At 40.7% G+C, this 15,050-nt stretch overlaps 1 protein-coding gene across 4 annotated transcripts in view; it reads right to left on the bottom strand.

The window, feature by feature from the left end:
* The window catches only part of cdh24b (cadherin 24, type 2b), a 111,505-nt gene that overhangs the window by 42,735 nt on the left and 53,720 nt on the right, over positions 1-15,050 (bottom strand). For all 4 annotated transcript variants that reach the window (XM_088396420.1, XM_088396419.1, XM_088396415.1 and 1 more), the window contains exons 4-5: positions 6,917-7,211; positions 3,157-3,276 (exon numbers count right to left, since the gene is read on the bottom strand). In XM_088396420.1, the coding sequence (XP_088252546.1) occupies positions 3,157-3,276; positions 6,917-7,211 (415 nt within the window). The remainder of the gene's footprint in view (positions 1-3,156; positions 3,277-6,916; positions 7,212-15,050) is intronic.

Here is a 15,050-nt window from a genome sequence, read left to right on the forward strand (position 1 = left end):
ATACGTTAAGATTTTTTTTGTGATTTTTGTGATGACTTGATCACTTTTACTCTTAACACTATTATATACAGTAAAAGCTACAAAACAAACTGACAAATAACTCGTTTTCAAATCAGACGAGTAAAAACTGGTCAAATATTTAAAAAAAAAGATATTATTAAAAGTGAAGACAATTTGCAATTCTAGTAATGACACACGAATTTGATGCACGATTTGTCTTCGCGGGCCACATAGAATGATGTGGCGGGCCGTATCTGGCCCCCGGGCCTTGAGTTTGACACCTGTGCTCTAAACCCTTTCTCTTACTCTGCCATGTCACTCAGAGATTACACAAAGCAGTGGCGCTGTTTGGACCATCTGCATTGTATTAAAACCCAATCAATCAGCATTTAAATTCAATTCTTCTGACATTTTGCTCACCAAAAACAAGTTGTAATGAATGTGAACTTTTAATGCATTTTATTCAGAAGGTTACTTTGAACCGTAAACGGCGGCGCGGCGTACTTATGGATTTTTACGGCCTCCGGCCTCCAGGGGGCGCTCTAGCAGGAAGCAAGAGCGAGACAGGCGAAGAAGAAATAATGCGCCGAAGAAGATGCGCTAGTTCGTGTTTACATTTCACGCATCACGCAGAGTGCGATCAAGACGGACATTACTGAAAGGAAGCCTTTATACACAAACCGTCATCATGGGGGACAAAAGAAATACATATGATGCCGCTTTTAAGCCAAAGGCAGTCGATGTTGATGACATTATCTTGTGTCTACTCTGGAGCGTACTTATGGATTTTTACGGCCTCCGGTCTCCAGGGGGCGCTCTAGCAGGAAGCAAGAGCGAGACAGACGAAGAAGAGATAATGCGCCGAAGAAGATGTGCCAGTTTGTGTTTTGATCGTCTCGTGCATCACGCACACACCCGCACTCACAAAGACGGGAAGCTTTTATACACAAACCGTCATTATGGGGGACAAAAGAAATGCGTGTGATGCCGCTTTTAAGCTATACGTGTCGCTCGCTAGTTTAATGTAATTTAGCGCTTCGTGCATGAATAAGATTAGAATGAACAGACCCTCATCACACTCGAAGAAATGCATAAAAGCGACGACGAAAGAGAGACTGAGAAAGTGTGAGGCGAAGGATATCTAACGCTATTCCAATCGGACACTAAGGAGGAAGACTTCGATGGTTTCAGTGCACAGGAGGAAGATGAAGACGGCTCTTTTTTTACTTTTACTGGTGTGTTTTTTTTAACCAGCCCTGTTAGTGCTGTGCTACCGTGTTGCTGCTGTGTTACCGCCGCGTCTCAGTGACTTTGCTGTGTTACTTCCGTGTTGTTGCGGTATTACTGCCGCGTCACAGGCAGTGTTTGGAAAGAAATGTTAAGGTATGTTATTAAAGCTTTAAAAAAAACTTTCTGTGTCCAGTCTTTCTTTGCTAATAACTCGCGTGCACACTTCCGCGTAGCAGCGGTACTACTGCTGCGTCACAGGCAATGTTTAGAAAGACATGTTCAAGTATGTTATTAAAACGTTAAAAAGGCTTTCTATGTACTGTCTTTCTTTGTAAAAAACTTGTGTGCACGTGCGGCTTATAGTCCGGTGCGGTTTATGTAAGAAAGATCCATGAATTTTAGCTGGTGCGTCTTATAATCCGGTGCTCTTTATAGTCCGGCAATTACGGTACAATCAAAAGAAAGTGTAGAGCTCTTTGGGCGATATGAAATCAGTAATCAATTGGTCAAAATTGATATTGGTAGCAACTTGCCAGCCATATTGGCAAAATAAAGCGTGTCTTACTAACCAGCGCAGCCAAATGTTGTCTTGAATAATACGAGCGTTATTCAATCAATGTGATCCACTCCAAATGCTTATGAACGACCATAAAACGGTGATAGCAATCAAATTCAAAAATCAAGGTGCCCTCCACTAATGTGAACCTTCGCTTGTCCTTGAGTGACTTCTATGGAGTGGAAGGATATTGAGAATACACACAGCGAGCGGCACACAAGTCCTTTGAGCGCTTGCTAATCTCTCCTGTGTAACACTTCACAAACCACTGCTGACACATTTCTTTTTGATTGACTTCAACCAGAGGTCACAAATTTAGCACCACTACAAGCATTGGTTGTTGCACTTAACAGCAAGAATAGATTTTTGCTAACTCATACTGGAAATAACCTGTGGGGGTTACTAGTGTGTTTATGGGGGGGTGTGCCTGGGAGCTAAGCGGACATGAGTAGGAAAGATGGATGACTGACAAGTGTGGCAATACGTCATTTCGTGTGTGTGTGAGTAATGAAGAAAAATGGCAGGAGCTGGGCTATGAGAAAGACAAATGCAGGAAGTATTGGCTTTTTTGTGGTGGTCCATCAACAGCATGTTTGTATGCTCACCTGGATTTGTATGTTGCTTTAGTTGTGTTTAGCCACACTTCCACAAGCTGTGTGCACTTGACTAAATAAATCCACTTATTTGCATTTTAAATATGTGTTTGCATTGAGCATCTTGAGCAAACTTGCTTTTGCATTGCACCACTGCGTTCGTCTTCATCTTTTGTGCATCTTTTTTTTTGGGGGGGGGTGCTGTTCAAGAGCCGCATTGAAAATGTTGAGCCGTGTTATATAGCATCTGTTTAATTGCTTGTAGTTGCTACGATGTATTTCTGAGTCAATATTTGGATTTGATTTTTACCTTAGTTTTAAATAAAACTGCGTGCCTTGTTTATTTTAGTATTTTTATCTGTAGACCTTTAAGATCTTGCAATGTAGAAAGGCAGTGTAAATACAATTTATTATTATTATATGTATGAGAAGTCTTCAACCTTCACTTGCTCAATGTGTAAAGTACCTTGAGATAACTACTGTTGTGAATTGCTACTATGTACTGTAGATAAAATTAAATTGATCTAACTCATAGAATTTGAAGGAATTGAAGGATTCATTCATCCATTACCTCCAAAAAAAAGTTACAATATTGCATCTTTGCTAGATCGAACCCAGTGCACGAAAACTAGAACTGCATCGAGAATGGTCCAAATAGTAACGAGACCGGCATTGAGACTAAATCAGGCCAGGCTGAGTATCATTCCACCTTTGCAAGTGGTGTCGAAGGAGATGGAAAGTCACACTTGACACACACACGGAGAGAAACACACTCACCTGTCTGTGGATCAACAGAGAAGTACTGCTGGCCCTGCACCAGTGTGTACACTAGTCTGGCACTGTTCCCATAAGTCGGGTCATCAGCATCTGTCGCTGTCACCTGGATTATGGAAGTGCCTGCAGGGAGCAGAGAAGTGGATGGAAGGAGGAGAGGATGAAGCGGAGAAAAACACAGGGATTTCAGCTTGAGATACACAGCCAAAATAAGCAATACCTGGAGCAAGATGGAAAATCTACAGCAGCGTTTTAGGTGTATTAGATGGCTTGCTATGTAGCCACATATCTTCTCTCTCTCTCCACCCTCTTCCACACGCATTTGCTATCTTTTTCGACGCAAATGTGTGACAAACTCTTTATTCAGCTAATCTAAACACCCACACAAACACACTTTCTCACTCTGCTAGCGTGAACATCCCCGCACCCTCCGACTGTCTCACTTCATTTCTCTTCATCTCCGTCTCCAATTTCTTTTTGCTCCCTCGTTCAGTCGGACCGTCTGCCGCTTTCACGGTTCCCCCCCCCCCTCACCCCCTCCCCTCCCCTCCCCTCTTACGCTCCTAAATCTTCTTTCTACGGCTCATGGAGTGTCAATTTGGCAGGAGCATTTTTGAATTAGTTTGCGGGAAAAAAAATGGAAATAAACTCCAGAAAGCATTTCAGATGTTTTGCATTCATACAGTGCAGCACACATACAAAAATGATTTTTATTATTATACTTTGGAGCATGAGTGAATTTTTTATTTCTGAATCTCAAGCCAAACAATGTGGGAGGAAAAAAAAGGGATTTGTGAGATCGACTGCAACTTTATATCTGATTGAAGGAATGGCGCTATGAACAACAATAAAAGATGTGTGTGCATGTCCAAATTCAGTACTGTTTGATCCTGTAGCTGATTTAATAAAGTTACATTACAAATATACAAGTCTCAGTCCCAATGAAGTTAAAGTTCATTGATTTGCAAATCCCTGATTTTGGATTTGACGCTTTCGACACATTCAGAGAAAGCTGTGGCAGAGGTATCAAAAGACTGGCAAAGTTGAGAAATACTCAAAAAAACATCTGTTTGCAGCAACTGCCATCAAAACTACTTTTTTTTTTTCTTTCAGAGACATCTTGCAGCAAGTCTCCCACTTGAAAATGTGTTGCGCAAAATATAACAACTGAGACCTTGAAGTGTTGAGAAACTCAAGTTGTACATCAAACAAGAATGGGAAAGAAAAATAATAATGTATTCAATGAATTCATCTCTACAATGCTCAAGAGGGTTTGAGGCACGCTGATGTCATATTTTAAATAAAAAGAAAATAAGATGTCATACTATTAAAGGGAAATGTGCTTTCGGGAGTTTGCAAACATATTTTTTAAGGTTGTGTTAAACTTATAATCATATTAATATCTAGTATTGGAGTGCTCGTGTGGATTGGTGGGTGGCGAAGAATGTGCCGGCAAACTGCGTGAACTTGTTTTTTTCGAAGTGTTGTGGAATAGACCCAGATAGGGAGTACCAGACGAGAACACCTCAAGGTCGGTGAGAAACGAGAACAACAGCACGTCTATGTGGCCGGGCTTCGCGGCGAAAACCCAACCGCCTGACCTCAGCAACACCTGGACGGGGAGGAGATGGCCATCGATCAATCATCTCACAATATTTTGCATGCTTTAATATTCATATTGTGTTTCTTCAAAACTGGGCAACCCGGAAGAATGTGTCATCTTTTGGTGGTCACAAAAACGCACGAGCTTTAGTGTGAGGGACCCGGGACCCAGGCCTGTATTAGTGCGCTTTGTCAGGAATAAACAATTGGTAAATTTGGTCTGATTGATCTACTGGTCTTCTCTTTGACAGAACGAACTCGCAAAATTGTCAGGTGCGCCAGTGTGTGGATTAGGACATAGCAATTTATGTGTTAAGTGTTGATCGCAATTTGGAGTCAGATCAATAACTAAAATCCGTAACCTAACACTATTCATAATCGATCTGCCTGTTTTTTCTAGTTCAAATCTACCAAAATCAATATGCACCACTTATGCCACAACTTAGAACTGCTTTTAGCTCGTCTAAATAAATAATAACAATCTTATAATAATAATAATATATAAAAATAGGGACAGCTCTTTACGCTGGACTTGGACTGGGCACAAAAATAGAAAAATGTGAATGAAAACCGCTTTTACATGTACGAAAATATTCAGGCAGTTTGCAAAGGCTAAAGGTGAGATTTAAAACAATAATAATAATAATCTCACTTAAAATGATGACATTTTAGACTGCCAGATTGTTCCCTCAGAGTAGAACTTCGGCAGAATGGAGTTTAAATGTAGATGACAATACTTTTAGTATTTAAAGGTTCTCTGCAGCCACGTTTGGAATTACAATTTCAAAACGGTTCCTGTCACACCAAATGTCTCAGCAATTTCAGTGCAAAATATTTCTCCTATCTCTCACCTGGTCTCTTCATTTCTATGCCAAGTACGTTTGTCATATTTTACATGATCCTTTAGCGGTCAAGGAAATATTAATAGGTCACTTTGGCTTTGACATGTCCGTGTCAGTACATTGCAAGTGAAAACATTTTTTTTCCCCCCTACCGGGCAGTAAATTGAATTAACATTTCATCAGTCAATCCATCTATTTGCCATTCTGCTTGTCCTCATTAGATTCCTAAGTGAGCTGAAGCCTCTCACCAAGCAGACTATTTAGGCCATTCACGTTTATATTCACAAGTATAAACAAGTTTTCTACGCACCTCACATAAATATGGGGCGGAAGTCAAATTATACTAAAAAAAAAAACCAATCCAAGTACCACTTAACTGTGAGAGAGACGCGCAAACCACGACATCACCACTCTGCCTTGAATGCAATTAAATTATATGGCGCCAAAAAAATAAAGACGGAGGATGGGTTACTGTATTTTGTAAGATGGAAAATATCCAAGTCAGTATATTGTTTAACAAACTTTGCTAGAGGCTTTAATATCATGTAAAAGGGTAACGGCACAGCTGGGTGAGGCCGTTTTTTTTTTCTTGGGTTAATATGCAAAAGCACAGCGCCTTGCAACAGGGGATGAACTGGAGCAGAATTATTATTAGTTTGTGGAATATATTATTTGTAAGCAGGGTCAAGGTAGGTCGGAATTCTGGCCAATGACATTGGCGTCTCCTTTCCTTTAAAAAGAGGCTCCATTTAATAATGAGTAGAGAAAGTCCAGAGAGGTTCAGGCTGCTTGGAAACTGCAAAAATGGCAGTGTGACATTATGCAGGACCTGAACACGAAGAACTGTCAAATTAGAAAGAGATTAGAGGCGCACTGCTCATCTTCAGGAGAAGTTGGGACAGTGAAAATTGCATATTTTGTCTTATTGCACAGTTACCTGTACAGGCTCAAGTGATCACTGGAACTTGTACAGCTCAATTTAAGTTAGAAAATGGTTTTGGATGATTGCTCTACGACTGCAAAACATTAAATCTCAGAGCTCAAATATGCACATTTGGAACTTTATAGCTTATATTTTTCCATAATAGTATTAAAGTTTCATCTCACGTGTGGGAACCAGACAGAGGCAACAATATCGCAAAGTACAATGACAACGGCAGTTATTGTTATTGTTTTAATTGGAAGAAGGAAGATATGTTGGTTATCGTGACTGGCGAAGAGAAGCAAAAAACAAAATAATGAAGGAACCAAGGCGACCACTCAAAATGTGTGTTATTTTTTGACAGACTGCATGAAAAAAAAAGAAAAGAAAGGAGTACCTATATTTGCCATCTCAGGCACAGTGGCGCTGTAGGGCCCTTCGTCAAAGACAGGCGGGTTGTCGTTGATGTCCTGCACCCGAATTATGAATTGTGACGAGGGCTCGAGGGCACGGTCCGTCTGCCTGTCGGTAGCCGTGGCAATGAGACGGTACTCATCCTTCTCCTCGCGGTCCAGTGGCTTGGTGACGTGGATGTTACCTGTCTTCTCATCGATCACAAAGACAGAGCCAGCCCCCTCGCCACGTAGGACATACTTAGTGCGGCCGTCATTCCGGTCCATGTCAGTGTGGAGCTAGGAGGGAGAAGATAGACAAGAAAAACAAAATACAAGAATAAACACTTCTTTACTTGTTATCCAGTAAATATATTAAATACAGAAATAAATATATAATGCACAAGACTTACATTTCTCACAAACACAATTTCTTTGCATGGCCATGCTCCTCTTTTTGTTCATAAAGTTTCATTTCAGTGTTATTGACAGCACATGCCGTCCCCCCTTATTACCTTTTTTTTTTTTTTTTTTTTTTTTACATCCAAGCAGCTACTGAGTGTAGAAAATTACCAGCAAATGCGTATGGAGTGCCCTGGCATTTTAATGAAAACTCCAAATCAAAGGAATAATGAACAGTCGACCAATCAATTACTCCCTAACTAATAGGAATGTATAGTGATGAGTCCGGGGAGCACGGCAGAGGGACAAACTGTATCGATCTCAGCCTTCTGTTGAGTTTTATTAGATTAACTCCTAGTGGGATTGGAGCGGAACGGAGCAGCCAGGCCAGGGCGTCTGCTGAAAGCAATCTCAGGGAACACTTTACCCTCACCAACATCATCCACACATTCAATCACAGTATGGGCACATTAGTGGCATACCTGTGGCCAGAAAGTATCAATGTGCAACTCATGTGGAAAGTCCATCATGTTGCATGGCAACAGTACTTATAAAAAAATAAAAAATAATAAATGGAGTGGTTGTTTTGAATCACCATTTACATTTTGAAATGTATGGAGGTAGCCTTAGGTATTTTTTGCTATGATACGTTGCACAATGAAGACCACTGGAATTCATCTTGTGCATTTTCACCCAAAAAAAAGAAGATGGTTGAATGCATCACATGAGAATTTCACAGAATGTGACTATTCACATTGAAAAAACAAAATAAAGAAAGCTTGCATACTATGTATGACGAAATTGAATTGGAGGAAAAACAGATAATCCTCTTGGTCAGATTAGGACAAGGCAGCCTCTTGCAGTTGTTCCAGGATGGTATTCACAATTCAAAACACAAATTTCAAACATAGAACGTCCTGATGAAATCACATCTGGTACATGTACCAGTCTTACGTAGCATTCTGTGCAAAGGACAAACGTGCATGATCATTTTTCTGTCCGGGCAAGTCTGTCTAGACAAGTACTGCAGACCGCTATCAGAATTAAATTACAAATATTTCATCTCAAGCAGCAATGTAAACTTTATATTACAATTTATTTTTCATTTTATATTTTATATATATATATTTTTATCATGTATATGCTATATATTTATATATTTTTTTTAATTCATTGAACAAACACAAAAGTGTCAGGACTCATCCCCGATCGTGTCATAGTTCTGTTCGTGTGTCTGTGTGCTCGCTCCTCCCCTCCTGTGTGCCCATGATCAGTGTGATTATTCCCACCTGCCTCTCGTTACCTGTCGTGTATATAAGTCCTGTCTGCCCCTCACTCCCTGTCGGATCGTCGATGTCGTCCCGTTTGCTGTCCTTGTGGTTCCTGTCTGTTTCGAGTCTGTTTCTAGTCTGTTTCTGTTTGCAATCCCTGTCGGTCAGTCTCTCATGTTATTAGTTTGCCAGTTCTCGTCTGTTTCCCTCGATGCCTCCTTCCATTTCCCTTTTCCCTCAATAAACCCTGGTCCAAGCTGCACTTGGTCGCCCTGCTCCATGTTCCATCCGATCCGTGACAAAGAGGAGGAAAAAAAAAGAAGTAGTATTCATTTATAACTAGACTAGTTAGATCAACCCGGGCCCGAGTTTCCAAATATTACAAGTATTTTTTGTCCCAAACAGTCATCACTGCATCCCAGGCAGCTACTCTGTCAGGTGCGCCAGACATTTGTTCACATTGTGTCACTGCTGACTAATAATCTATTTTCTGAACATGGGTCTCATCATCACCACGGCTATGTTTTCTGGAACCCACACTCCACCTACATCAACTCAATATTTATGGCACAGATTCTGTTGTAGACAGATTGCACTGAAACATGTCATCCCTATGAATGATCATATTCCACGTCAGCACTCACATAAGCATGCGAGCCATATATAGAAATACAAAAAATAAGTTTCCTCCAACACGGAATGCAAAATATCTTCCAAAGCTTATGTCTGCAGTAATCAAATGATGTTTTGCAATTAAAGAGTGGCCAGACATTTTTGCTGGCTAATTTGTACTTCCTGTCCCCAGTTCGACTCAACATAGAATAGCCCATAATTGACTGTTGATTGTTTAAATGGATTGTGTGTAGCTGCCTATTTGTTTTGGATTCGATCTCTCATAATCATCAATTATCACCATTGCCCAATGACTTCCCGGGTCTACAATGGCTATCTCACCTCAACACTCACCAATGGCCCGTGACAGCACCTTGTCAGTAAAAGCTATCGTCCAATCTCTCTTTTCTTCGCCTTGTTCCCCATCAGTGGACACCTACAGAAGTTCTGGTGCAGAATCAATCCCTCACACTATCTTGCAGCAAACTCACTTGCATTAAAGTGAAAACTGATAGCTTGGGATTTGTTTCATTCATTCATTTTCCCAAAAATGTCATTTTATAGTCCATCTCTCACTGTACTTTGGTCGACCCAAACATAGTGATGTTGCTGTTTAGATCAAGAGTCCAACTCAAGGCCCGGGGGCCAGATGCGGCCTGCCACATCATTTTCGGGCCCTCACTCCACCACGAAGGCAAATCATATACGTTGACTTGATGTTTTTTGCTAAAATTGCCTCATCCTCCATCTTCAATAAAAGTGCACTGGACCAGCCAGAACCTCCTGGGATGTCTGGTTTCTCTTGCCCCTGAATGAAGAGCCATTACCAATCAAAGCCTTAACAGCCCTGCTGCTTAACGACGGGACTTAATGAGCTTCTTAATGAAGCCCAGCATCATTACCAGAGTGAGTGGTGGCAGTTGTGATCGAAAGGTTTCCTCAAATTCATTCTGCAGCAGGAGAAGCGACTGCATCAAATCTATTCAACGGTGACCTCTCAGCATTGTCTCGGCCCCGAAGATGAATACAAATCAATTCTCTGGGTTTGAATTCCTGCGCAGGCCTTCCTTTGTGGGCTTTGCAAAACCACCACATTTTAATGGCAAAAAAAAAAATAATTCTCAAGAAATTACAGTCATGTCAGTTGGTTGTGAAGGCCAGCACAGAGCTTAGAGAGTGCACAGGTGATCATATCCCCTGATCTCGTCTGTAAGCCTGTAGATCTGAAGGTACTAATCATCCTATGTTAGATGATTTTAAAAGAAGCCAATGGGACAGCCAACACAGGCTTCTCCAAATTCTGCCCCATAGTAGCTACTTGAAGGATCACAGAGAGCTGGGACTAAGCCAGCTCAAGCCATGCAGCATGAAGAAGGGCAATAGCGAGAGCCCATCGATTTACAGCAGGTCCGCCAAGTCGGGGTGGTGTCTCGAGAAAGCAGCTACATTCATCTGAGAGAATGCCTATATGAGTCGAGGGAGCCTGAAATGACATCACGCCTTGTGGCCAGATAACCAAATGATATTTCCTTAAAGCAATTAAAGGCGGATTGAGATATTGACTCATATTCTTAAAACAACTAATTAATCAACAAGGTTTTGGGCTAGTTGCATTAGTTCCAGCTGAATCAAGTGCTAGAAGTTATCTCAAGCTTGTCTCACTCCAAAGTGTGCTTGGATGATACTGATGTGGAAGAACTTCAGTGGTTCATCACCAAAAGTATACCTGGCAGTCCCAACAACAACAAAATTCAAAGGTTCGTAGGGTTTAACCACCAATATTCCATAGAAAATGCCTGGGGTCATTTTTGACAACCCACCAAAAAAAAAAAAAAAATTAAACACTATAATAACTTTAAACCAAATGGCTTTATGTCAGAGATAATCTATTTGAGGGATACATGGAAGATTAAACTCAATTATCAACCTCTTGCAAAAAAACAAAACAAGTCCTGGCGTCATTTTGTACCATACTTATGCATCAACTTCTTGCACAGCAGGTGATATAGTGAGGTGTCCCAATACATTTGCCCATTTGAGGTGTCACTTTTAAGGGAAGACACTTTGGTTAAAAATTAAAAAAAAAAAAAAAAAAGTGTACTGGTTCAGACGTATCCATGCCCTATCTACTTGTCATTGAAGAGCAGACAAGGAGCGTGACTAAGAATATAAGCGTCAGCTTGTGTATCTGGTGAGTGTTAAGAACGAGATGCAACCTGGTGAGAAGAAAGAAACAATGTGGGTTGGCTGATAAAGGAGCACAAAGCTCAGGCCATGATCTAAGCAGCATAATTAAAGCCAACAAGTCTTCTGGCTCGCTGTGATCATTCCTGCCATCATCGGATTTTCTTCCAAATCGCTCCCATCTGGAGGACTCCGGATTCCCATCTGGCCCCATGAAGAACTGAGGAGAACTCCACAAATTTCTACACCAGAAAAGCGTGTCTGAATTCAATTCAATTGGGAATGGCAGATGAATAGATTTATCATTTGCAGACTCGGATGAGATGATGGAGTAGCGTCGCCGGAAGTGCCGTTTTGTTTACAACTGTCCTCTGACAGTTATACCAGCAACAATATAAAGTTACATTCTTTCTGGACTCCGTGGCTTCAGAGGCGGCCAACAAAGCCCAGCTCGACGGTGTATCAATTTTTTTGTTTATAAAGCTTTTTCACCGCTTGCCTGTCACGTTGTTACAACAGCCATCATAGGGAATTTGATTTTGTTGGATGCCGCCACCGCCGCCGCCGCAGCAAGCGAGGACAAGGCTTTGCATTAACTAGCAAATAGAAGCACACAGCAGATGGATTTAAAATTGAACCAAAACAATAACCAGGAAAGGGATCAATGGTGAAGAGCATCCTGGGATCTGCTCATTTATGGTCATGGAGTTTATTTTAACCAAAAACATGTACTGCCTTGTTAAAGAGGGATTCCTGTCATGTTTGATGTTTGGAACGACCCAATCCGTGTCAACATTGCTAAAGTATTGAATGAGTTATAATGAGTAGAGGAAAACACAAACATTATCAGTTGCAATGCAGGGTGAGATTCCCAAAAATGTGGAAAAAAAATAAAACAATTCCGTAGTTAGAACAAAATGGCAGCAATGCGTTTTCAAATAAATTAATATCTGACTTTTAAAAAATGTTCTCGCAGTTACCAAACAAAACAAAAACTAAAATAAAATATTTTAAGAAACATCAATTGTTAACCATACACTACGGATGAAATATTTATTTTAAACTTTGTTTTACTATGAGTCGTACTAAATTGTGTCTGTATTCTATAACTATAGTAGATGACAAGGATAAAATGAAATATAATAGAAAAACCTTTAGGTTACTATATATTGTAAAAAAGCAATACCCCTTTGACACTGTCACTCAAGGCATGAGTTTTCACTTCAGAGTGGATATTAAATCAGGCAAACATTTATTGGCGGTTACAAATGTTGTTTTCCATAAATTGACATGCTCTAAAAGCAAACAACCTCAGGGAAAATGGAAATACCAATATACACGCTAACGTAAGTAAGCAGGAGACAAGGTCTTAGTGATCATGTTAAATTCATGCAGGAAAACTTTATTCAGGTGATCCAACTTGTGTCGATAACAAACAAACCATCTGTCCGTGTAAAAACAATGCCGGTAAACAAACTAATGGGAGGAAAGGATGCAAAAACAAGCCAATGTAACGTAAAACAAAACAACCATGAATCATATGCAATTAGTGTCTCATGCAGGCGTGACACGGGAACATCTATCTGCATACATCCTCATCCTACTGAGGCACACAAAAATATAAACACCTTCAGTCAGAGACAACAGCAGCACAAAAGAGGAAGACGGCAGCTTCTTGGGAGCACTTTTCGTTTCACCTTTGTACTCTGACGTTTTTTCAAATTCACTCAGATTTTTCCACTTATCCTACACTGTCTCAGTAGACAGTATTGAAAAGGTTTTTTTTTGTCTTCCGAGAAATCTCTGTTACAAAACAGTTTCCTTTTTAATCACTAGGGGTCTGTTTTACAATGAAATAAGACATTTAAAGGCCCAGAGACACCGGTATATGTATAAATCGGTTTTAGTTAGCTTATGGGCTTATAAATATATATTGATGATCGAAACAACGAAAAGGAAGCTGTTGCTCTGAAAAATATAATTTAAATTTGCCGCGCAGACGAGTTTGACTGCACCGAGCCGCCTCCTTCTAACCACAGTGAGGCACAATTCAGAAAACGTGCTCAGCTCGTCGAGAAAATGAGATTTAAGCAATAAAATTTAAAAAGCGCAAAAAACCTAAACCCAACGTTGCAGTTGGTCATTTCTTCATGTGTCCTGGTCAACTCGGCACTCTAAAGCCCCCAAGAGCACTTTTTTCTATGCCAACCTAACCACAGTGACGGGAGAGGCACAAATCAGAAAATGTGCTCAGCTCGTCGAGAAAATGTGATTTAAGCAATAAAATTAAAAATGCGATTTAAACCTAAACCAAACGCTGTAGATGGTCATTTCTTCATGCGCCGTGGTCAACTCGGCACTCTGAAGCCCCCTAGAGAACCTTTTACTATGCCAACCCAACCAGAGTGACGGGAGAGGCACATCTCAGAAAACGTGCTCAGCTCAGCCCAAGTGAACTGCTAGATTCATCATATTCTGCGTCAAAAGAGGATTCTGAATCGGATAAAATGATGTTAATATTGCCGCTAGAAACAGAGCTGTCGCTATCATCTGCCATGTTGTTTGGGTTTGTTGAGATCCGGATGCACAACTTGTGACGTCACAGTAATGGCGCCACCAGTGTGGCTGCGTGCGGAACCCGATCGATAAACTGGCATTTAATTTTAGCTTTATTCTTAGTAATCGGTGTCCATTTTTAATTTCCAATGCGGCAAATGTGTTCTCTTTATACATTCTATCAAATTCCGTTCTAATTGAAAAAAAAAAAAGGGATATCTCTGGGCCTTTAAGACACAAGTAGTTCAGTATTCTCCAGTGTTGCTAAGCATCCATCTATTGAATTTTTATCTAGGATTGAGTCATTAGGTTAGCCCAAGTCTATTCCAGCAGACGTTGGGTCGACGAGACTGGTTGCCAGCCAATCTCAGGAACACATATAGACAATTCACACTTCCATTCAGCCCCGTGGACAATTGAGAGTTTTCAAATAACATGTCGGAATGGGGAAGGAAGCCAAACTACCCACGCAAGCACCGAGAGAACATGCAAACCACCAAACAGGAGGATCAGAGCTGAGATTTGAAGCTTAAAACTGGTAGGCATGCAAAATAAGAAATCATTCTGTTCTTGGGTGGACATTGGAACGAATAGTGTATCATGCATCATTATTGATCATTTTCTGATGGCATTGGAAGACTTCTCCATGCATCGCAATACCGTCCTTTTATCAGACAATACATTATTCAGGACAAAATGATGCTTTTAGACGGAGAAAATGCAAATTGTATTTGTCATTATCATAATAGGCTGAAGTGAAAGGGAGCGGGGCTGAATTTGTTTGCTAGCTGGTTGATTGTTTGTGCTTTATTGCTTGAGTTCACCGCTCTGGTGAAAAACACTTCACAACATAATTTTAGGCAAGGTTGGAAAAGGTCAGTGGACGTTTGAACTCTTTGCTGTACATTTAAAGGGCAAGTTGTTGCATGTCATGAATTTCACAGCGTGCCGCTAACAGTTGGCAACAGCAGGTGCTTTTGTTAGTCATGGTATTAAACATGTTGAATTTGAGTGATTCCAACCCAGCATGCCTTGTATCAGCTTTGTGTTTGCCTAAACTGAGATAAGAGATCAATATTTCCCGATTTTTGTTGGGTGGTGCGTCATGGGATGT

The sequence above is a fragment of the Syngnathus floridae genome, chromosome 14, assembly GCF_059516105.1.
Source record: "Syngnathus floridae isolate MCC-2025c chromosome 14, RoL_Sflo_1.0, whole genome shotgun sequence".
Taxonomy (NCBI): domain Eukaryota; kingdom Metazoa; phylum Chordata; class Actinopteri; order Syngnathiformes; family Syngnathidae; genus Syngnathus; species Syngnathus floridae.